This window comes from Poecilia reticulata, chromosome 7 (genome assembly GCF_904066995.2).
Source record: "Poecilia reticulata chromosome 7, P_reticulata-male-v2, whole genome shotgun sequence".
NCBI classification, from domain to species: Eukaryota; Metazoa; Chordata; class Actinopteri; order Cyprinodontiformes; family Poeciliidae; genus Poecilia; species Poecilia reticulata.
In genome coordinates this window covers 23,561,265-23,586,588 of record NC_088836.1, presented here as the reverse complement: position 1 = coordinate 23,586,588, position 25,324 = coordinate 23,561,265, and the positions used below count along the sequence as shown (strand labels likewise).

The 25,324-nt window shown below is 37.5% G+C and overlaps 1 protein-coding gene across 1 annotated transcript; it reads right to left on the bottom strand.

The window, feature by feature from the left end:
- Window positions 1–134: 134 nt before the first annotated feature.
- On the bottom strand, window positions 135–25,009 carry rbm38 (RNA binding motif protein 38). Its single transcript, XM_008414161.3, has 4 exons — window positions 24,380–25,009; window positions 20,237–20,360; window positions 17,990–18,044; window positions 135–2,727 (listed from the first exon to the last, which is right to left on the bottom strand). The coding sequence occupies exons 1-4, from the start codon at window positions 24,599–24,601 to the stop codon at window positions 2,364–2,366; spliced, it is 765 nt and encodes a 254-aa protein (XP_008412383.1). The 5' UTR covers window positions 24,602–25,009; the 3' UTR covers window positions 135–2,363.
- Window positions 25,010–25,324: the final 315 nt, after the last annotated feature.

Here is a 25,324-nt window from a genome sequence, read left to right as displayed (position 1 = left end):
ATTTAGCGTCACATTACATCTCTCCTGCTGTCCTAAAGGGTTTGGATGCATCCTTGCTCTAACACACCTGAATCAATGAGTGATTTATTACCAGGCATAGTTACCAGAGAACTAAGAAACCGAGAGCCACCCACTTCAAACATTCATTTTTATTTTGCATATTTGTTTAAAATCTGACATATGGCTTGGTTTAGACCACTAACATTGGTTCCACACCAGAAGACTCCATTATCTTAGCTAAAGAACCTGTCTATATAACGTAGCAAAAAGAAAAAAACTGGACAATGGTACAAGAGGCTGGATGAGAGCTGTGCAGCAAGCTGCAGCGCTCTGAGTCCCATTCACACATACAGGCCACCAACATTCAAACACACGTTTCAATGCCCTCCACATATATTAGCAAACCAATATTCTTACCAGTTATTTTGACTAGTTCCTTAACACACTTGAAAGCAAGAAACTGGAGCTTGTTTTAAGTCAGTTATTCCTTAATATTGATTTTTAAAAAAGTATTAGTTATAAGTGATATAATCGATCAGTGGACATTTTCACTTATAAGATAGAAAATGTCTTGTTTCACTGGCAGATTATTTCACTTAAATAGCACTTTTTAAAATTTAATATTAGGGAATTATTGACTTGCAAAAGCTCCTGTTTCTAGCTGAAAAGTTGCTTGTAAATTAGTTTTGTTTTACTTGAAGTGTACTAAGATATCTACACTAGAAACTAGACAAAAAATACTTTCCGTTTTCACAGTGTACCTAATTACTAAATGATACCAGACTGCAAAAACACAAAGTTTTACCAATTCTATTTGGTCTAGTTTCAAGTGCAAATATCTTAGCACACTTGAAATAAAACTACAGTAATTTACAAGTAATTTTCACTTAGATATGGCAGCTTGTTTTCAGATAATAATTCCTTAATATTGATGAAAGAAATTCCAGTTCCATTGGCAGATTATTTCACTTATTATGACATTTTTTCCATATTAAACATGAAATAATCTGTCAGTAGAATAACAAGTACTTTTTCATCAATATTAAGGAATTATTGACCTAAAACAAGCTCCTAGATTTAGCTAAAAAGTTACTTGAAAATTAGTTTTGTCTTATTTTAAGTGGACTAATATATTTGCACTAGAAATTAGACCAAAAATACTTTCAGCTCTTTCAGTTTTCTGGGGGCATAAACCAGATTTGTTTTATTTAAGACGCCCCAACATTTGAAAGAGCTCATGATCTCATGCTCTCTAACATAGTTTTATGAGAAAAACAGTCCCCCAGCATCACACATCCTCCACCATGCTTAACATTGGTGCATTTTTACATATTAATAATTACATTTTTGCTTATTTAAATTGCTAAAGCCATTTACTGACTATTCCTGTCTGGAGAGTAGCTAAGATATGTTAGTTCCTTTCTGGTGTCATATTTAACCCACAAGAAGAAGTAGATTATGACTAAAAAAGACACAGATCAACTTAAAAAATCAATGTTATAATACAAAAAATATATATTACAGTTGCATTTAAAGGTCACAGTAAGTCTGGCACAATTATTTTTTCTGAATGTGGGTTTTTTTTTCAACTTAATTGCTCTTGAGGTTCTTCTTCTCTTTTTTTTTTGTTTACTAGAGCTGCTAATAGCTGTGGAGGGCACTAAAATGAAAGAAACATAAAAATGTGTCCAGAAGACAAAAGAAGTCAAATAAAAAAATTTATCTTATGAATGTTGTGTTTAAATCCTGACAGAGTTGTGCTCTGAGTAATGCTCTAGGAATAGAAAAACAACAAAAACGAAATGCCAGTGTTGCCTACCTTATTCTTACTCATCCTTAGTAATCCTTATTGCATATTCTGTGAAGATGCTCATGTTATAACCTCATAGCAGTAGATAACAGGAACAAAGAGGGATTACAATAAACTTTTTTTTGTTCGTCGCTGAAAGGAGAGAGTAATAAAAATGATAAGTTGGGTGCAGAGAGAAATTGTTCTCTCAGATAGAAAGGTAACCTTGAAGCAGAGGGAACAGACCCCGTGTTTCAGAGAGAACCTGGCTCTCAGATTGGCTGAAGCCCAGAAATCAGTGCAGTACCTCTGGAGAAAATGCAGCTGCAGCAACATGGCAGAAAGACGGATTTCTCTGTGTCTTTACTTTACGTTCCCTCCTGCCCATAAGGAGCATCGAAAAGATCACAACAGAGTCCTGCCGGTTCTGGAAAACATTCACAGTGTGTGCTGACGACAACGCAGGATGATCATTATCTGTTACACCGAGGAAAGACAGTTCTCTCAAAAAGCCCTTTTTATAAACCCGGTCCAGTCTCCAGTCCTCGTGTCTTGATTGGCCGCTCAGGTCTGCTCACTGCATCCGGTCGGGCTGGTGGAGGGGGTAATGCAGGAAGGCCGGCGGCGTGGCGGACACGGCGGTGAGCGCGGCCAGGGGAGGATGGATGGCCGCTGGAGGGGTGGGAGGAGCGGTGAGCGCAGGCGTCGGCGTACCTGGGGAGAAGCTGTAGCTGAGGTAGCCTGTGGAGGGCGACGGCGAGGGGACGAAGGGGTACTGCTCCAGTCCCGACGGGGCGTAGGGGCTGTAGGCGGAGCTGTAGGCGGAGCTGTACTCCAGGTAAGGGGAGGTGAGGGCGGTGGCGGTGGGGCTCAGGTGGGACTGCAGAAGCAGGCTGGGCTGCAGGAACGCCTGGGGGTAGACGTACTGCTGGGCGAACCTGCAGGGACAGAGGAGCAGGTTAGAGCTGGGGGACGAACGAGGAAGGCTCTGAGGATGATGATTACCGTCTGTTTTATATTATCTACTGACAAAAGTCAAACGGTTCTACAGAACGATAGGTGACTGAAAAAGCTGACAACAAAACAAGCAAAAGAAACCCATAACCTCTTTTAAGTAGCAAAAACTAAAGATATATTGGTACATTAATGCATTTTCACATACATTAAAGTATATGATATCTTTCCTCCCAAAAGCCATTACAGCCTACACTGTAAAAAAACAACAAATCTTTAATTTACATTAAAATACCACCAGAATTTTATTGTATAAATACAGTAAAATGGCAGCAAATCCGACCTACAGTAATTCCCGGTATACAGGAATATATTGTATACCAGGAATTAGGTCAGATTTGCTGCCATTTTTGTTCTAAAATGAGAATTTTGAATCCTAAAATGAACAATGCAGCTAAAAACAAAAACAAAAAACCGTACAGTTTATGTACACAGAAACGTGACAGACATTACAATCATCTCCTCAACTGTTAATATGTTTCTTCCAAAGATGTTTGTGAATTGGCATTTTGTAAATAGCCTGATCTAAATGTTAAAACTTTCCATTTGTTCTTGTGGAAGTATTTGTTTCTCTTTCCGTAATCTCTGCTTTTCTTGTTCTTCTTTCCATACAAAGTGACTCAGAGCTTCTTTGTTTTTCTCCCTCATGGACAGAGCCAGTGATGTTTTCTTTTTATTTGTCTTTCCTCTGTAAAGTACTCCTTCCGCCGTGATTTTGTGTCTTATTTCTAAACAATTGGTGCATCACCTTCATGCACCAACTATAGAAAATGCTTCTGGTTTAGTACTTCTGTGTTTAATTATCTAAATTAAAAACTGTCTCTTCACAACACTCAGATGACAGAATTACTTCACAGTTAATGATTCAATGCAATTATATTGGAATCACTAAATAAATTACTTTTTACCAACTGCAATTAAACAATAACTATACTGTAATTGAATGTAACTATATGACTGGATTGTAGTAAATTTAATACAACTATTTGATTGCTATTTGGACCCAGTTGGGTTCTATATATTTATAAATGTTGGTACATACTGTATGGAAAGTGCTTTTCATTATCTCTAAAATAATGATCTCGTTAGAGGCGTTTTCCTCCTCCCTTAATTGCGGTTCTCATCACTTGGTTTAAAATAGATATTCTCCCCTGAGTTTAAATTTAATTAGCACGCTGACTGAAAAAAAACGTCAAACAAATCCTACTTTAATCCAAATGAAACATTTATACATAATTTCATACATTTCTGAACTGGATGTATTCCAGTTTCTGAACCACTTGCACTCGGAGGCGGAAAGTGCAGCAGTAGCTGCTCTTTATGAGAACATCAACGCTCAACAATGAGAGAAAAAGCTCTCTACTGTCCTCCTGTATTCACTCATGCCCTTGCCTGAGGCTGCCCACTTAACCTAGACTGCCTCAGTTACATCTGGCAAAAGCAGCAGCAATCATGTCAGAAGAATTAGGTTACACCGCGGTGTTAAAACGCTGCTAACAGGAGAGCGAGGCTGTTCTCAACCCTTGCCTTTCCCTTTTCACGCCTGCAGACGTTCCCGTTATCGTGACTGTAGGTTTGTCATTGAATGGGAGCAGGTGAAAGGTGAAAGGTGAAAGGTGCTTACCCATAAACACAGTCGGAGCAGCGATCAAGTGTGCTTTCACAACAAACACGGCGTCTCGGCCCATTCTCAACCACTCTGCTGTGTTCACAACACACAGGCGCACACCATAACGCGCCTGTCATCGCTGTCATGAAGCCCGTGAAGTAAAAAATAACTCCACTTTTAACCCCTCTGACCCTGATGGGTCCCAATCAAAAACCAACTGAAGGAAAATGTGTTTAATTTTGCTGATGTAAGTGAAGCAAAACAAGACCAAAGGTAGAGTCATTCTAAACGTAAGAAGAGTCCGACATCATGTTGGCCTGCGTGCATTCAAGTTGAAAAGATGTCTGAAGTTCAATTCGTATTTGTTTATAAACACAACAGAAGACATTTTTTCTTCAATGTTTGTTTTCTGTTTCTGGGAAAAGACAAGATGGCGTATTAACCCCCTTATTTGGGGCTTAAAGATATTCCTGAAGTTAGTGTGATAGTTTACAGTGAAAAAACATGGCAACACTTTATATGAAGGTGGGGTGAATAAGACTGTCATGACACTGTCATAAACATGACATAACACATGTCATGAACATGAATTATGACACTTTTAATACAAAGTTGACATTATTCAAAATGTCTTTGTTATGACAACTTGACATTAACCAATAAATCATTACTGATATAAATTTGTTATAAAAGTATTACTGATTGCACTTTAAAAATTAGGTAACTTTATGTTATTAAAGGTAAAGTTTAAACAGTAATGATTTCTTGGTTAATGTCAAGTTGTCATAAAGACATTTTGAATAATGTCAACTTTGTATTAAAAGTGTCATAATTTACCGAATGACGCTTTATGACAACAATCATAAATATTCAGGAAGGCTTTTTCATGTTCATGACAGGTGTTATGTCATGTTTATGACAGTGTCATGACAGTCTTATTCACCCCCCTTCAAATAAAGTGTTACCAAAAGCATTAGCAATGACCTTAAAGGAGCCGTTGCTACCATCTACGTATATGGTATAATATCTTATTAATCTGAGATCCCTTAAGAATATTTACAAGTGGAAAACAGGTGGAACGATAGCCAACAAAGCGATAGAAAGTTCAAATTAACCCCAAAGAGATTCATCTCAGATGCTATAGGTATGAATTAGCATGATAAATACCAATGTGACTGACAGTTCAATTATAAAAAACAAAACAAAACTATATAACAGTATGTGTTTGGTCCAAGACAAAAGCCTCTTTCCTCAAAAAAAATAAATAAATTTCCAAGTGTCAAGAGAAAGAGGGGCGATGAATTGAGTTTGTTTTGTAGCCTTAGGAGCTTCGAATGTTCCAGATTTGAGATGATAATGAACTCCTCTGAAGTATTTCAGAGTCAAAAGTGAGATTCAGCTCAGTTCAAAATACTTTATCAATCCCAAAGGGAAAATAAATAAAATATGGATCATCTTTGTGACAGCTAAAGCACGGCCCAAGTTGGGTCATGTAAGCAATGAAGCAATTGAAAAAAGTTCCTCCAAAATGACATGAAAGAGTTATAACGCAAAGTTTTTTCCACTTTGAAGTTAGATTTAAATCATTCTGAACCACTTTTTTTTTTAGCTATATTTGCTGACAAAATTCTTGGTTGTTGAAGTTGGGTGGCCTCTTTGCCATCATCATAATCTTTATAGACTTTAGCAGAGCCACTCCAAAGTAAAAATATTATCTCAGGTCAGAAGAGACATGTTGGTCAAACTAAAATGCTACTTTATAGCTAAATCTGCAAAGAGATGAATAAATTCACAGCAAAAACTCAGAAGTTTTACCAAGTATTTTTAGTTTCTAGTGCAGATATCTTTACACACTTTAAATAAGACCAAACTAACTTACAAGTAACTTTTCAGCAGGATAGGGGAGCTTTGGAAAAATAAATATTGATATTAAAAAGTCAATATTTTTAAAATAAAACAACTGACAGATTATTTCCAAAGTGAAATAATCTGCCAGTGGAGATTCATCATCTTTAAAACAGTATTGATGTAAAGGTTTAACCAACCAATACTAATTTTAGGTTGGATCTGTGGACAAATCTCCTATATTATACTAAAAACTCCAACACAAACAGTTGAGTACAAAAACTGCAAAAATACAAAATCTTACCAAGGATTTTTGTCTGTTTTTTAGTGCAAATACAGCTCTGGAAAACATTAAGAGACCACTTAAAATTATTAGCTTATATGATTTTACTTTCTATAGCTATATGTTTGAGTAAAATGAACATTTTTCTTTTATTCTAAGAACTACTGACAACATGTCTCTGAAATTCCAAGAAAAAAATTTTGTATTTATTTGCATTAAATGAGAAATGGTCAAAATAAAAAAGATGCAGAGCTTTCAGACCTCAAATAATGCAAAGAAAACAAGTTAATAATAATTTAGAATCAACAATACTAATGTTTTTACTCAGGAAGACTTCAGAAATGGTGGAATAACCAGGAGGTGTGTAATAGGGTTCAGTGCTGTGGTCTACTAATTATTTCCAGAGCTCTACATAAATACACTTGAAATAAGAGAAAAGTAACTTAAAAGTAACTTTTTAGCAAGATAGGAGTTTGTTTTAAGTCAATACCTTCGTGTTTGTGTTTTAGGTTTTAGTATAATATATGAAATTTGTCCGAATTGTAATCCACTAATCTGACCTAAAATCAGTATTGGTTAGTTAAACCATTATTAGGATTTCATCATAGTTAATTAAATACTTTGTTAAATACTCTTTAATTATCCGACTTTGTACTTAGTACTTAAAAATGTTCAGTCAAAGATGAACATGCCAAATTTGAATAAAATACTGAAAACATGCCGTTACATTGGACATGTTGTGGGCATGCTCAGACCTAAGAAACTGCAAGCTAATGGCATCCAGCTACATGTGAAGTCAAAACAAAGCTCCTCCTTGTCCTCCCTGAATCCCGTCTCCCGGAGCAGAAGTGCAGTGTCATTGCCGCGGCGGCCCGCCTGTGCTTCGGCCTGACTGATCCGATGTGACAGCGCTATCGTAGGGAGGGAGCTGTGCCTCGCCTCGACTCGCCTCGCTCCTTCCCGGGCCTGACATCACTGCAGACTGTCAAACACACACTCATACACACACACAGTGAAGATGTAAGCACGCTCAGACTCATCAACGTTCAGGGAGAGCGAACAGGCAAGACGGTAATACGCACGTCTCAGGTTGTGTGTCGTTAGTTTAGTAGCTTAGAAGGAGATGTGTGTGTGTGTGTGTGTGTGTGTGTGTGCATGTGCATGAGCACGCTTGTGTGTGTGTGTGTGGTGAATGAGTGGGGGTTCAAGCATGGCAGGACTAATTGGCGCAGCTGCATGGGTGTATGCTCACTAACATACTCATGAGAGCAGAATAACCTCCGCTGACTCCCATCTCCCTCCCCTCTGCGGACGTTACTCCCTCACAGCCATCTTCCACTAGAAAGCACTCCCCCTCACCGTCCGCGCTCCAACCAGGCATAGGATGAAAGAGACAGCAAACAATGACTACAGAGAATAAACGTGAAAGCATCCGCTTATTCCTCCGCTTTTCTTCCCTACGAAGGTCAGGGTTGCGTCTGAGGTGAAGGATCGGCGACGGTATCTCTCACGCCTTGAGCCAGCCGCACTTTCAAGCGCTCGCATGAGGGATGTGAGTCAGTCGAAGAGACGCACACTCATGACCCTCCGTCCTCATAAACACGCAGAGGCTTGAGGGAGTGTGGGCCGGCGTCGGAGCCGGACGCTCGGTTCAGGCGCTTCTGTCTGTATCACCAATCCCTGTTTCAGTGAGTCAGAGAAAGCAGAAAACAACTGACGGGTTTACTGGATAATATCACAACTCAGTCATGATGGTTTCTGTGCGAATCAGACTGCACTCTGAAGGGTACGTTACACAGCTGGTGTAATAAACGAGTGAGTAATAACCCCCATACACCCAAAATTGGTCTTGATGCTCTAAAAACCCAGATCATAAGAAGCTGAAAGTGGTTTTTTTTTTCAAGTATTTGTACTAGAGTTTTTATGGGTCAAACTGATTTGACTGACAGGTGACTAAAATTAGCTGATTTTGAGTTTGATCGGTGCAGTCTGATATCTCCAAAATGTGATGTTTTTCCAGTCAGTCTGTTCATAATATCAGTGCTGAGATCAACAGGCTGAACTCAGTGAAGGCTTAAAGTTGAATTTCAATTAGGTTTTTTTAGACACTTTTACTCATAGACCTGCCAAATAAAACTGTAGAACTGCAAACGTCAAGACTTTTTGAAAAAAGACAACCTAGAATTTTAGATAAATATCTAATATAGGAAATTTGTTGCCATTTTTTTCTATTTTTAGGATTTAAAACATGAATAAACATGAAATTTAGCTGTTTTTTTCTGTAAAACAGAGAACAATGTGTAAAATAAAAAGTACATAGACTGCCAACTTAACTGTAGAAAAACAGATGTAAACGCGTAGTGGTAGTACTAAAAGAGATCTGAAACCTACACTTCGATTTAAGAAGCAACGTTAAAGTAATCAGTATTCGGTGAAATGTTGAGACAGGTCTGCAGTTTATTTGTTATGAGAAAAAGAAGGAGAGAGCAGCATTTCTAGCAAGTAATAGGAAGGCCAAACCTAATAGAGCAAAGTTTCTCTGTTTAATTCTTTTGCATGTTATAGAGCATTTTTAAGTGCTGGTCATCTCTGGGAAATCTCAGAGTTAAGGTAAGGATTTGTTTATTTAAGTAAAAAAAGAACATTTATTTTTTTATCTGCTCTATCTAATTGGCTTAAGTACCACATATATAAGAGTTATTAAAGCTCAATGATGTTAAAATAGGCAGAGCTGCAGTAAAAACAATCTGAACTGAGCGTGTTTATTTTATTTCCCAAGCCATGATGTTCAATGATGTTCAATTGTGTTTTTCTTTTAAATGTGGATGCAGTTTCCTTAGTGGTCATTTATAATAGGTTAAAACCCCAAAGCAGCGATGATTACTAGCTCTCTGCTGTTCCCCTCTCTGCTTCAAGTACATCAGTTATTCTAGTAATGACACAAGCAACTCAATATTTGGATGGAATCGGAAAAATGTCTCACAGACCTTCACTTTATACAAATCTGCCTGCAAGCTGTTGATTTAAATTCAGCTGCTCTGCCCAAAGGGCTGGGCTTTATACTAATGTCAGACAACAACTATTGACTGGTCTATCATGTCTTCAAGGGCCTGAAATGGAAAAGACTTCTTCCAGTGCAGTGGAGCTGTGAGCTTTAGCTTTAACGAATAAACGCACAGCAGAGAATTCAGAACTGAAAAAATATGGATCTATACAACAAAAAAAGAAGAAAAGTTAGTTTTTAACCAACTTTAACTCTGTTTTGCATCAGTGTTGCTTTTTTTAAACGCTGGTCAAGAGAGCCAATATATATATATATATATATATATATATATATATATATATATATATATATATATATATATATATATATGCAATTACATATGACATGTATAAGGAATATTTGTGTATTATAGGTACACAAATAAAATATAAGGTATTATACCTAAGTTTGCTCTCTGTAAATTAAGTGTTTTTCTGCTGATGTTACTTTCAAATATTTAAAACAATATATCACACTTAAAATCCAAATTAAATTACCACACCTACTAATTGTAGTAGGTATTTTACACACTTAGAGTAGTCGAGAAATTATGACCTGTTGGTATGGGGGCCACCAAATGAAAATCTGCTTAGGGCCCCAAAAAGGTTTGTGCCGGCCCTGTGGTTGGCTGTAAACTCTCTAGTTCCCCTTCGCTTTTCTCTCCCCCGTTCCTTATCCGCCTGCAGGTGCATGATATATACAAAATCCTTAAGTTGGCCTGAAATACTCAACAGAAACTTGCCTCAACGTATATCTTCCAACACCGCTCACATACATTCATTGCTTTGACAGGGAAATAGAAAAAAAAGAGAGGTGGCAGCTGAATGTAGCACTTTGACACACACACTTCACTAGAACAAAAGCTCAAAGCTGAACGACAACAGGAGCATTTTGAAAAGCTTTCAGCTGTGCTTTGACTGTCAGATTTTTTTCCCTCAGACTTTGTATTTTTTCATTCAACAGAAGGGCCTCCTCTAATTAGGTCCCCAGCTGAGGGAAAAAAAACCCACCGGAGGTTTCGCCATCTATCGCAAAGCCCTGAACAAAGAGGAAATTATAACTTTAGATGAAGAGAAATAGGTGAAAAGAAAAGAGAACAACCAGGGTGTGACTGTAAAAAATAAGAGGAAGTATAAGCACTGGGGTTTTGGTATGAATATATGAAATGAGCTCCAGCATTGTGTCCATCACCACCAGATCTGGAGCCGTACTGAAGACCCTCGGCCGCAGGTGTGCTACGAGTCTGTCACCCCATCCAGTTCCTCTGCTTCAACAGGAAATCCTCCCCAGCTGCTCTCACACCGTCTTAAACACGTCTCACCACACATCCATCTCCTTCCTCTCTTAGTTTCTCTCAAGAAATAGAAACATAAAAAGTCTGTAAAAAAAAAAGCAACTTTCTTTCTGCTAAGGAAATGTGTTAACCTTGTCTCTGCAGGCAGACAAGCGGGCGACCACAGGCGACAGACGCACCCTCCCTCCAGTCGCTCCTTTAAACTGGAACCACCCAGATTCAGTTTCTATCTCAGAGGCACATTTGGCGTCGAGGCGTACTCCGTCTTCTAAAAACTTTGAGCAAATACGCAGAGGCAGCAAACAGAGCTGTGCCTTGTTTGTCTTTGATATTTGCTGTTTATACTCTGAGTGTTTGTCTGAGCAAACTGGTGGAAGAAAAGGGGTGAAAAGCAACCAAATTCCTGCTGACACGTTTAAATAGAGTTTATGTTTATTTGGGAAATAAATCTGATTAGTTTAAAAAACTCCAGATATTTTTGCATCCTAAATAATCAGACAAGATTAAATTCTTTGATTTCTCTTGAAAATTACATTTTGTTTGTTGTTACAGCTAGGGCTGTCACAATAAGCAATACGTCAATTAGTTGTGTGATAAATTAAAACAAATTCAATAATTTCTATTTCCATAATTTTTCTGCTTTTTTCAAATTACAAATGTCTTCAGTTTTGGTCTCAACTTTTTTAAAGGTCAATTTTGTTTACAGAGACTTCACAAGTTGTTTTTATTTCTTGTTTTTGTTGTTTTGTTTATTTATTTTGGATATTTGAAATGTCTTCAGGTTCCAGTGTTGAATGTTCATCAGAATTTAAAGTTTATTGATTTCTGTGAACGTGTTCTTGCATTATTAATCTGTTGTCATCACATTGCTTGGAAATGGTCTCTAAACAATCCTATCGTTTATCGCAATAACTTTTGGGACAAAATTTGTTATCGTGACAGGAATAGTTACAGCTTCCAAAGTTTCTTTTTAGTAAAAATGCACCAATGAACCAGCCAAAGCCTGTTTGTAATCTTTTATGTGTAATTAACAGGTCAAATACAGAAAACAAATGTTTCCCCCTAATTTCCCAACATTACTACCGTCCTTCAATTTGTCATCTACATCTCTTTGTATAAAAAATGTAAACATACAAAATAATCAGTCTACAAAATGGGTGAATCTGGTGGAATACTGTAAAAATATCCAATATTACTACTTTTATCCAAAATGAAAAGCATTCTAAAAGAAGTTAATACTCTAAAGGCAGAGATTAAAAATAATACTATACTAATAATACTAATTACCACTGAACATTTTCCCCCAACAGTTCGGGGAAAAATGTTGCTGATGGTCATAAATCTGCATTTAAATATTCATAATTTGTAAACCAAACGTTCTTTGTTGTCAGCCCTGCTTAGCTTGGACCTTTCGCTCAGTTTTTTTTAACTTTTGCCTCAGATAAAAACCCCAATATGTTGCCAACAAAAGCTGCGAACTGACTGCAGTCATACTGATCATGTCAAAGACACACACGGCCTCAAAGCAAAAACATCTGAGCGGAGACAGATGTGTCCTTTGCACATGCAGGACAAAAAATAGAAATTTATTTATTTATTTATTATGTCACAGGTTTTAGGATTCTTTGGTATCATATTTAAACATGAATTTAAAGTGAAAGTTGAAATTTACTTAATTACATTTAAAATGTCACCATTTGCTCATGTCTCTTTCCATCGGTTTGGCTCTAAAATAACCATTGACTTCCTACATTTATAACAAAGCATCTTAAGTGACAATATTAAACCTAAATTGACAAATTATTGGGTTTTTTTCTTCTTAAAGCCCAATAACTCATGCAGCTGTGCAGCACCAAGACCTCTTGAGGTTATCAATGTTGCAAGCTCTGGTCTCACTTCTTGTTTCACAACAGATAAATAAACTGCGGTGAACCACAGACTGATTGTTCGATGTCTATTTCAGATTTTGTGTTTTAAAATGAAAGAAAACATACAAATGTAAAAACTGTTGTCTGGTAAAAGGGGGATTCCGCTCACTTTCACAACACGGATAAACCTTACAGAAGCTGAGAAAAAGAAAAGCAGGAAGTCACAAGTAGTTATCCTGCTGGGCTACATGAAGACAATCTGCTCACCTCCAATCAAAAACAGAATTTATTAACTAATACATGAACTAAGCAATCAATTAGTAACGAAATTAACCAATTCACTTGTTTTACATATTTGAATTTGAGCCACATCATCCTTAAGCCGATGAAAGAATAGTATGTCAGGAGTAGAACAACACAATAAATTCTGCAGAGTTAAATCAACACTATGCCGAGTCTATGTGGTCCTTATCATAATTGGTGTTAATTTAACTCTTATAGAGTTATTTCAAAAATAGTTTGAGTAGTTCCAACTTTTTCAAGTGTTAAAATGACTTAATTTCTTGTTGAAATAACTCTGAAGAGTTAAATTAACACCAATTCTGATAAGGACCACATAGACTCGGCATAGTGTTGATTTAACTCTGCAGAATTTGTTGTGCAGAAACATTTTCCTGAAATGATCTCAGATCTGATTTGATTCAGTGATGCTTTCTTGGCAAAATGCAAGCAAAAGAAAAAAGAAAAAGAAAAACAGATCTATAAAAATGAACATAATAATATTTGGTTATGTAATTATTTAAAACCAATTATAGTTAACAAATGAGATGAGATACAGAAACTCATTTCTGAGATTCTTATACTCTCATTTCCGTTTAAAGGATAGGCATCATCCTGCTCACAACTTTACTTTTTAACTGTGTTCAAGCTTGCAGCTCTTAATTATATTCACTTCTATGTAAATAACGAGTGATTAAGAGACTTATCAAACCAGCACACTGCAGAGGGATTTAAAAGCTTTTTGTGGTGAGACTACTCTACCTCAATGACCACATATAACAAAAACTAACTTTATTTCAGGTCACATGTTAAACATTTTTGCTCCAGTTCTGACCAACAACATAACTCTGAAGCAACAGCAACTCCACATCTCTAGACATTTACTTTACATAATTATGATTCACTTTAAACTTAAGGGCTAGATGCCAAACCACAGATGGTTTTTCTTTGCAGATAGTGTTTTGATTAAATAAAATATACACCAAAAGGTTTTACATTCTGTGTAGATCGCTTGGAGACATTAGTGACGCGTTGTAGGTGAGAAACCTCAGCTGAGAAAGAAAGACCATGCAATCCAATCCAACCCGGCTTTATTTATAAAGCACTTTAAATTAACACACGTTTAGTAAAATGACAGAACTACAATTAATGCTTTAAAAATGGCAGACAACCAGTCATGCAGTTAAAAACTAAGCTAAAATAAACACAAATTAACATAAACATCCGGTGTGGTGTAGCAGGCAGTTATGTAGCCAGTTTGATGTGGCACGGCTGGTCGTTATCCATTTTAAGAGCTGCCACAGCAAGAGTGATGCCTCCTCTAAGCTTGTGATTAGTTTTTGGCACAACAACCCTAGAAGACCCTCAGGAGCTGAAATGAACTACATTCAGTAGCTGAGTACTTTAATTCTATCAAAAAAAGCACAAAGTAATATTTTTTTTATGAGAACACTACATAAAAAATTGTTTTAACAATGAACAAACCATTTCTAGTTACTAATCTGACGGACAAGCCATTCCATCTCTCGCTAACAATAGCCAATCATTTCAAAACTTCACCATTTCTCTGCAGTTTTTCATAACAGTTAAGATGTCAGATACACTGAAGCACCTGAACAACAGTCCAAAATTATACTTCTGCTTCTCTGCTTGTCACCCAATTAATCGTTCAGCTTCATCAATCTAAATAATACAACATAATCTGGCGCCCCTGGGTGCACACTCTGTGGAAGTATTATCTTCAGAGCGCTCTTTAAAAACTTCCTTTCATGCAGTAGAAATGTTTATCTGCTTATTCAGTTAAGTTTTTATCATAATTGTCCAGCTGGTAGAGAAATAAAACACAAAGTCGTCTTGTAGCTCTAATAGATGTTTCCATTTAAATCAAAATAAAAATCTAAGACGCTAATTAATAATAAATATTAGCTTTAAAGATTAACATTAAAAGCAAAACGTTCACTTCGTTTCAATATAGAAAAACTTGTGCTTAACTTCATTTTTTTTTTACAGTTAAAAGCAAATCCACGTATTTGATCAATTATTCAGACACCGTAGGAAAAGAATCCAAATGCTTGAACTGGGGGTGTTTCTGTGTCTTGTCTGCGTTCGCTTGTCTGTTAGTTTTAGCATACCAGGTGATGTTTGTTGCCTGCTTTGTTTCCATCTGCGAGGTGTCAAACCGTGAGTCTTCCTGGAAGCAGAGATTAAAAGACCAAAGCCCCCCGCTGTGTTTCGAATGTCTGCCCTCATTCTGGAAGATTTTCTATCAAACCTCATCTCATCACTCATTCATAGGCCCATCTGGGTCAGCTTAAACTCCCTCATCCCTCATTCACAAATTGAGGGCTGCAATATTAATAGCACTCGCAACAGTTTTGGTTTTTAATGGGCTTTTTTGTAGGATGTCGGCCTGTGGGAAGCCGGAAAGGGGAGATATTTTTTTCCAAATAATTGAAAACTAGAAGATTAAGGTTTCAAAAGCATCTTTCTTTATTAGCTAAAGAATAGCTAATCCTATGAAAACAGTTAATAAGAATCAAAATGTATCTTGATCTAAGATCACTTCATATATTGAATCCGGTCAAAAACAATGGCTGTTGCCATGGCGACAGCTCCTAAAAATATTGGACGCTTACATTTATACTAATTATTATTTATTTATTTTAGCAATTTGTCATGCTTTTTATTTATTATTTTATGTATTTCTTTAATGTTATCAGAGCCTTGCAACACGATTTTGCTCAACATGTACAACAATAAAGCTCGTCTATGTTTGTGATTACAGATGATCCGATGGATGCCGTCTGTACAAAGGTATTAGTCCAGAGAAAAGCACAATAAGTTCAGCAGTATTATCTATGTACCATGACACAAAGTAAACAGTGATTAGAGAAAGTGTCAGATGACTAAAACATTACAAAAAACTGGAAATTTCATTAAAACGATTCAAAAGACGAGTTTGAAACTGGTCAGTGAAGATACCAAGAGTCTGACAGTAACACTGAAGAAGGATTCAGTTGTCAAAACTTAAAACATCCGGGTCCAATGGTTGAATCTCCCTGAAGCCTGATTGGAGAATGCTTTCTGGTCTGATGAAGCCAAAACTTGTTTTAAGCGATAATGTTTGGCATTAAAACAAAACTGTTATGATGCAACATTGTCAAGAGAATACGTACACTGTCTCAAGTAGTAAATTTGCCCTTGCTGCACAGTCTCCTGTTTCATATTCTTATCATCTGTTTGTGTCTTACATCTGAATTTCAACAAATTTCAAATGATCCTCTATCTAGAACCATCCAAATTAATTTTAAGTGAAATATATTTTCATTAATTAGATGATTGCAGCACCCTTTATGAAATTCACATCTTAACTACTTACTTCAGTTTTTTTATGGCATAAATCAAGAGTAGCACCTCCTTTTGTACCTCCCAGCCAATGAAAATACAGGAAATCATCTAAGATAAGTTGGTGGAATCAACTAACTCCCTCTATCTCTGGTTACCTAGCAACAGCTAACACAATCGTTCTTTGGGTGCCCAGCAACAACCTGTTGAGTAACTTGTGCAGCAGCAGTTTAATAGCTGCTTAAAAACAAAAACAACAAAGTGAAGTGAAAGAAGAAAATGAAAGAAAAGCTGGAAAGGAAACTGTGGCTAAAAGAGGAAAGGTCATGTCTCCAGTTTGGCAGCATTTCAAATAACAAACTAATCAATAATTATTGATATCGACTGACATTTTTCAACCATATCGTCCAGTGCTACCAGCACATCTAAACAACCACAACTAATGATTGTCTTATATACCAAATCTGTGCTTTATTTTCAAAAACAAAAGCCACAGTAAACATTAGCATGGTAGAACATGTAGCTTAATGTTTTCCTTATTATTGCCAACTAGAGATGTGCCGATCAGGTTTTTTCCTGCCGATACCGATCACCCCGAGGGCCGATCACCGATACCGATCACCGATACCGATCACATAATTATTTTTATTATTTTTTTATTATAAACACTACCGGTTACATTATGTGGAAAAAGGAACCATGAATTCACCTTAATTTAGACAAAAACTTGTTTTTAATAACTTTTTCCAAGAAGAAAACTAAACAAAACAGGCATTCTGCAAATTGTACTGCTATTGGTAATACTATCTTTAACAGACTGATAACATATGAAGGCTCTGAAGAGGCTAAATAATGCAAAGAGCCAAAATAAAACCTCTCAACAAACTTCCCGATTCACTCAGTGCGTTATAGTTCCACATTGCTTAGGATTTGTTGCTGCGCATTTGCGCAGTGTGAAGGAAAGAGGAGACCAGCTGCACAGGCAGGCTGCGAAATGAGATGCAGGTGATCAGTTTGTGTGATCGGCAACAAGAGACCGTGATTGGCGATCACCGATCATACACTTTTTCACAGAAATCGGCCGATTATGATCGGTGACCGATCGATCGGCACACCTCTATTGCCAACAGTATGATGCTACTTCTGTCGAATAAAGATATTTAAAGGTTATCCGTGTCTAAGCATGTTTTCTGTGTCTCTTTCTGCCTCAGAAGACAAGTTTTAATATCAATAACAGTGCGCATCAAGTGAAGAGGAGTGTGTGTACGATGGGAAGAAGAGGAGGGAGTTTAACTAAATTCCTCTCAGCTTCAGTGAAGCTCAGCTAATGCGTGTGTGAAATTCAGAATTGAGCTTCTCACGCATTTAATGGACCAGAAAGAGAAGCAGACAGAGGATGCATCCAGTTCAAGAGTATATTTATAGACATAGTCCTCTATAGGCGATTTAGAGTTTATACAGACATAATTTATTTTGAGTGTTTATTTTCTCCAGCACTGCAGGGCCACAGTATCCAAAACCCAAGTCACAGCAGGATGTAGGGATCCAAATGTCACGAATCAGAGAGAGAGAGAGAGAAAGAGAGGTGGAAACAGCCTTATTGATTGTTCTGTGTCTTACCCGTATTGCCTCTGAGCCCACGTAGGAAGGACTTGGTGAACTCCAGCTGAAAAAGCTGCACAGGAAGACAAAGAGAAAGACAGAGGGGACGTTTTATAGCTTCTGGTAGCACAGACATCCAGAGCGAGAGCTGCTTTTCTTCCCTGAAGTGTTTCTGTTTGTATCGCTCAGATATTAGCATGCTTATGATGGTATCACAGACCGTTACACCCTCAACATTTACTGTCACACAAATGGAGTTGCACAACATTCTCTGACAAACATCTGTGACCTTGTTGCCTCTAGACTTCATCAGGAATCAATTGGGGATGAGTAAGAAAGGAGAAAGTTGTCCTCCTCCTCTCTGCTCCTCCTCTGCAACTTGTTTTCTTCATTCCTCCGTTTATCTGTTTTTCTTTACCATCCTTGTATGACTTCACCGTTTCTTTTGTTCAAACATATATTTACGCGCACGTTTTCGTTCTTTGGGAGGACAAAGACGAGACAGACATGCTGTTATTTCTTCCCCATAACGGTCCCATCCCCTCTTTCTCTAGGCATTGTCTGCCTCTCTGAAACACAATAACAAAATACCAAGCGCTGCCATCTCCCTTCAGCTGCATGCTCGGGGAGTTGCGTTGCAGTGCCGGGCTCCAGAATAAAAGCAACACAGTCAGTTGTTGTTGGCGCCACTGTTTGTCAATCACACCTACGCTCGACTGTTTTCAAGCCAATTTTTTTAAAAAGAAGCAGCGAAGGAAAGAGGTTCTCAAGGTCAGACCTCAGAGGGAAAGCATGCAGCATCTCTGGGAAGAAAAAAAAAAAGGCGTCAGGAAAGCTGACGCAAAGACCAAATGTAAGGGTGGAGATGATATGATGTTTTCAGCTGAGTGACAAGCATACCTGTGGTTTACCAAGTTGTATCCACCTAACCTAAATATACTCAGATTCTAATAGGGATGGGCGATATGACTAGAAATTAAACGTGATTTTTTTTCTTAACAGATTCAATTTCCGATTTTAATCTATTTTTTCCCCCTCTTGCTTTCTTTTCTCAGAAAGAAATTACAAGTGTCAGAAAATACTTTGAAAAAGTGGCGTTTATCTCAATCGTCCCTTCTGTGAGTTGTACTAGAGCCAGGCTATGAGACTTTTTATTTATTTACAGCAATGTAGTCATAATATTAGCACAATAAAGATGCAATTATACCTGAAAAATGTCTCAAAATCACAACAAAAAATATGTTTTGGTGAAGGAAAAAGCTTTGATAAACGTAGCAGGATTTGGTGTAAGCAGCTCAGCTCATGCGATTCTTTCTTGGAAACAGAAGCAGTTGTTTGCAAAATTGTCTCGTTACAGATAATAATTTTATGCGTTAAAAGATTAAGTATTCCTGCAAAGCACTAAAAACTTATACCAATGAGTATCTTTACAAAATGCTCGACATTCCTCTTTTTTGTGTTGGAGTTCTCATAAAATTACTACTTTCTTCTTCTAATATTACAACTGTATTATTGTAATATTATGACCTTATTCTTCTAATTAAAATAAATAAATCTTAGCCTGACCCTTATATTCTGTCATTAATTCAAACGCCAAATGAATAAAACACACTTGTCAAACAAGATGGCGGCTCTGGGCTGACATCACTCTGAACTATGGAAAAAAATCCAGAAAAGCCAAATATTTGATCAATTGATGTGATAGGAAGGAGAATTGAGAAAAATACTCAACATGAAAACTGTTAGGAGCTGCAAAAGACCTCAGGCTGAGGAGGAGGTTCAGCAGAACAACAAACACAAACACAAAGCCGGAGCGACAATAGGAGAGTTTAGATCAAATCCTAAACCACAAAAAAAAGATTCAAAACCTCTCAGGTTGATATGGATGCAAAAATTAATTTTAAAACCAATGTTATGTTTTTATGTGTGTTGAATCATAAGGAAAATAAGAATATTGTTTGTATGAGCCCTTTATATAGAGGAATTATGAAGATGAATATTCATATTAATTATCTTAAATCTCCTATCCTTGCCAATGTATCCTAAATATTTCTCAATCAGCAGGAATTTAAAAAACACATTTGATCAAATATATACAACATGCTCATTTAAACAAGCTGAAATTTACCAATACACTTCTGTCCTAAAGAGGAAAGATTCAGTCCTGCTTTTGTTATTGTGTTGTCTGTTTTTTAAATGACCATCATTGTATAAAAAATATTTGCACCAGCAGATGAAATAAGGCGTGTTCAGCTGTAATCTCACCTGTTTGTGAGCTGCGAGGCTTTGCTCCGAGGTACGCCAGGTTCACGTTGGCCTTCCTGCCGTCGATGATGGGGTTCGGATCTTTGCACGCCCGCTCTGCTGCTGCCCTGTCCACCATGGTCACCTGCAAACAATGATGCTGATCAATATCCGTTCAGAAAACTCTCCAAAGCCACGCGCTGAAGACAAAAGGGGGTCTGTGACCTTACTGCAAATACATTTAACTCAATGTATTTGCAATGACCTTCAATTTCCTTTGGATTTTATTCGACCAGGGGTCTGGCGCCAAAGAGCTCAATAAGCCTCACTAGAGCCATAAATGTTACACAACCTTTTGACCAAACACATCTTATGATTTAAAAAAAAAAAAATCTACTGAAATAAATGTGTTATTATAAAAAGTTTTTTTTTTTTAAGTTTTTAAATTAAGAAAGAAAAACATAATTTCTCTTTTTTTGCCAAAAAGAGGAAATTATATTTTCTTATGTTGCGTGTTTGGCAAATTTTCAAACTAATGACAAAAAAAATTACACAGTATAACTCCCTGGTGCTTTTAATGTTAACATAGTGGAAATTGAATCTAATTATTCCATGAAAAATTGCTCAAATTTGCATATGGTGTTATTAGAGCTATTTTTAAACACATTAGCCACTTGTGGCTCCGGAGCCACAGGTTGCAGAGTCCAGTGATAAATCGACACAAGGTGGTGAACATTCATGAAAAGATTTGACCGGATATCTGGTTTTCAACATCTGTAAAAGAGAAAGAAAGCTAAAAAATGTAGTATGCCTTTGTATTCAGCCCCCTTTACTCTGATTCCCCTAAAAAAAGATCTGATGCAGCATCAAATGAGCATCTAAACAAGCAATCTGTGGTGGTCAAAGACCTTATTAGATAAGTGGTTCTCAAATTTTACAGTTTCCAACCCAAAAAGTGACTCTGGAGGTCTTTCTTAACCTCAATTATTAGTAAATATACCAGAGTTACTACTGATTCACTACATGAATGACAACACAAATGGTTTCAGAAGCCACTATTTTGCTAGTTTCTATTTACAGCATAAACATAAAAGATGTCATGATTTTTATTATTTTGTTTAATTTCTGAAGATCTTAAGACTCCACACTTGTTTATTCTCAATCTAAATTATTGTGCAAGAGAACATTAATAAACAAACAGCACCAGGAATATCAAGAAACACACTAGAAAGGTCAGAGATAACATAGTAGAGAAGTTTAAGGGAGAATAGGGTTATAAAACTACTGAGCTACAATTAAAATTACCTGAACTGTAAACGTCTCACAGGTCAATTATCAAGCAGACAGATTGGGCAAAGATTATTCAGAAAAGTGGCAACAAGATCCTTGGTAATTCTGGAGGAGCTGCAGGGATCCAACTGGGAGAATCTGATAAGACCAAAATGTTACTTTTATGTATGACTGGCAAGAAAACAGCCACTTCTGTGAGACAGGTTTAAGGATTAATGTTTAAAAGTTTGGCTAAAGTTTGATTTGTGTTTACAGTTTGGTCAAGACAGATTTCATTGCTATAAATTAAAAATGCATGTGGAACTCTAACACACCACCTCTATGGTGAAGCACGGTGGTGGCAGCAGCATGCACTGGAGCTGGTCAGAGTTAAAAGGAAGATTACTGAAGCTACAAATAGAAAAAAGCCTGTATCCTGTAATTAAAACTGGGGTGAAAGTTCATGTTTTAGTAGGACGACTTTAAACATACGAAGCTGCAGCAGAATGGTTTATATCAGGGGTTTCCAATATGAGGTCCAGGGGCCATTTGTGGCCCTCGGCATAAATTGATGTGCCGTTCAGATCGATGCAAATGGAGCTTATGCAGATGAAAACTTTCTATACATGGAAAATGTTTGGAAAGTCTTATTTCTTTTACTAACCATGTTTTTTTACTTTCATTTTTAATATTATCAAAGTAGAAAAGGTTCTCGTTTTTGTTGCTGAGATATGACTAAAAAACATTTTCAAGACCAAAAAAATATAAAACAAAAAGTTAGAAACCTTCATTCCTTTCTTTAATTAAAGAACCTGCAATAAATGATTCTTTTCTTCTTTGTTTCATGAAAATATTGCATGTTTAAATCACAAAAATCAAAGATTGATGATAAAATTATTATTGCATTTTCATTGTAGCAAAAGATGCCCCAACCGAGTGATTTCAATTTGGTTATTTTCGTTCACAGTGCAAAACAACTGGACATCCCTGGTTTAGATCAAAGCATATCAATGAGATAGTTTTTCCAGACTAATGAGAATATGTGGCAAATCTTAATGTTTATCACAGACAATTTCAATCTAATACGACTGAGATTGAGCAATTCTGCAAAGAAAGATGGGCAAAAATATTAGTAAAAGACTTGGAGCTGTAATTACATTAAAGGTGCTTCTATAAAGTATGAGCTGAATACAAACACACGCTGCACCCTTAAGATTTTTATTTAAAGTGAAAGTGTTTGTACCAGTTGGTAAATTCCTGTGTTGACACTGAAGTTGTGGTTGCAACCAACAGAAAACGTTTTCCAACCACTATGTGTTCAGAAAATCATTCAGTCTCTCTTCCTCTCTCTTTTTGTGTAAAAACGAAACAGGACATCCTTTCTGCCTGATGATGAGAGGAGGAATCTGCATTTGTACGCCAGGCGTCGGGTCCGGCGTGGGCTGATCTGTGGTGGGTAGGAGGATGAGAAACTGGAATCTACCTTGAGGGAGCGAGCTGAGGAGGGAACAGATGGAAGCTGGGCGAGCCGATGAAGGTTAACAAACACCCACAGAGCTGCTACTCTTCATATACAAGGTAAACCACAGCTGCAGACGACTACCACCAAGAAGTGGGGCAGTGAAACTAAAAACATACCAGCATTTGGTTTTGCAGCTCATTTTAAAGGGGCAGTATTATGTGTTTTCCATTTTATAGCACAATCAAGTAGTTATGGTGCATTCAGTTCTTATAAAAATCCTATATTTTTCAAACATGACTTAAAAGAAATTCCAATTTGCAATTTTCTCAAATCAATTTTTCTAATTTTACTGCAATCCAGTCATAAAGTCAGTCAAAGACAAATCCCAATTCAACCCTATGATGCAAAACTGCCAACTGGTAAAAAGTGATTCCAATGTAATAGCATTGAATCATTAGATGAGCATTATTATGTAATTTCCTGACACATTCTATAATTTTACAGCACAATCAAGTAATTACATTTCCTTCAGTTGTTTTAAAAAATGCTTTATATATAAATATATATATCAAACATGGCTTAAATTGGGTCTCTGTCTCTTTAAGAAGCTCCTGTTCTTTCCACCAATGTTCCTCCATTAAGCTTTTGACAACATGTTTGCACTGATAAGTAGTTTCTATAATAGTTCCAAAAGGTGTTTGCTAACTGCTGCTGCCGCTAGTCTGGAGGAGCTGAAACCTCCAGGAAATTCAAGGTTTTCTCAAGCATTCACGAACGAATAAAAGCAGCAACACTCCAAGTATGTTTGATGAGGATATAACATTTCAGCATGATATACAGCTAAAAATAAAAAAAAAGTTAATTTCACACAACACTGCTCCTTTAAGAGACAAATTATCAGCCCAACCGAGAGGAAGTCCAATACCCACAACTCCTTCTCATCTTTTATCTCTTTCAGAAACTCACAAACACCCAAATCTGGCAGAAAGAGAGAGAAATGGGGTGGAGGAGGAGGAGGAAGTCATACAGCAGCCTTATCTAGCATAGCCAACCGACATGTCACACCTCTGAGACTGAAGACTCCCTCTTCCCCCCTGCAGACATCTGCCCACAGCTGCAGCTGCTTGTTACAAAGCGGAGTGTTTTTGCAGCTCATTTGTAGTTTAGGAGGACGAGGATAATTAATGACACACTTTCAAGAAATAACCTGCTCCTCATGCCGCCAGCATGTGACCGCCAGCATCTGACACGCTGCATACGGCTGTTGCTTAAACAAAGTGGCAGTGTGTGTGCGTGTGTGTGTGTGTGTGTGTGTGTGTGCGTGTGGAGGAGGCCCTGACAGGAGCTGAGATACTATTTAAGAAATCAGTTTGTAGTCAGCAAAATGAATCCGAGTCATTTTTATACCGGCTGAAAGCCAGATATCAACTCACAAAGCCGTATCCTCTGGATTTCCCCGTCTGCTTGTCCGTGATCACCACCGCCTCGTCGATGTCCCCGAAAGTCTCGAAATATTTCCGAAGTGAGGCGTCGCTGGTGTGGTAGGGCAGCCCGCCGACGAAGATCTTTGTGTAAGTTGTGTCCTTCTCCATGGTGGGGGGCATTATTTCTAGCGGGACCCCGAGCAGCTGACCCAGAAACAGCGGCGAACTCATAAAGCTCGGTGGAAAACCCAAAAACTAAGCAGCGAGACGAGAGAAAGGAAGGGTAACTTTACGCGCAGCGGTCGCACAAACCTCCTATAATATTAATATTAACAATGAGGGTAAAACCGCGTCCATGCTTCAGCCTCGCTCGGAGTTTGCCGGGAATGCGGCTCAAGCGGACAGGTGCCTCCAAACCTCCCGTCCTGGAGGGAAAAAAACCCACAACAAAAATCCCATGCAAAGTCTTTAAGCTCCGGCGGACTCTCACGGCGCTTTCCTTCTCTTGGCTTGTGGTCCAATCGACAGGCGGTGCGTCTGTTCCCGTCGGAGCATCCCGCCCTCAGCTCCACCCTGCCTCCGCTGCACGCGCACAAAGGAAACCCCCACCCCACTGAAACCATAACACGGAACTGTTGAACACTTTGATAGAGAGAGAGAGTCATAAATACATGTTCACTAAATTAACCAAGCAACTCAGCAGAAAATATCTATTATTTATTTGAAGTAACGTTACTTATTGGCTGCTTCTGCAGGAAAAATGCATAACAGGCTTTTTTTTTCTGCCATTGTCTCATTTTTTTTGGATATTTTCTGTACAGGATGACTGATATAACAAGACCTACAATTAATTTATTAAAGGAGTGGGGTGGATTTCGTATTTTCCAGGCCCATTGAGCCATTTTACGCAACTATGTTTCCTCCAATTGTTAATAAATGCTGTCGAACATGTCT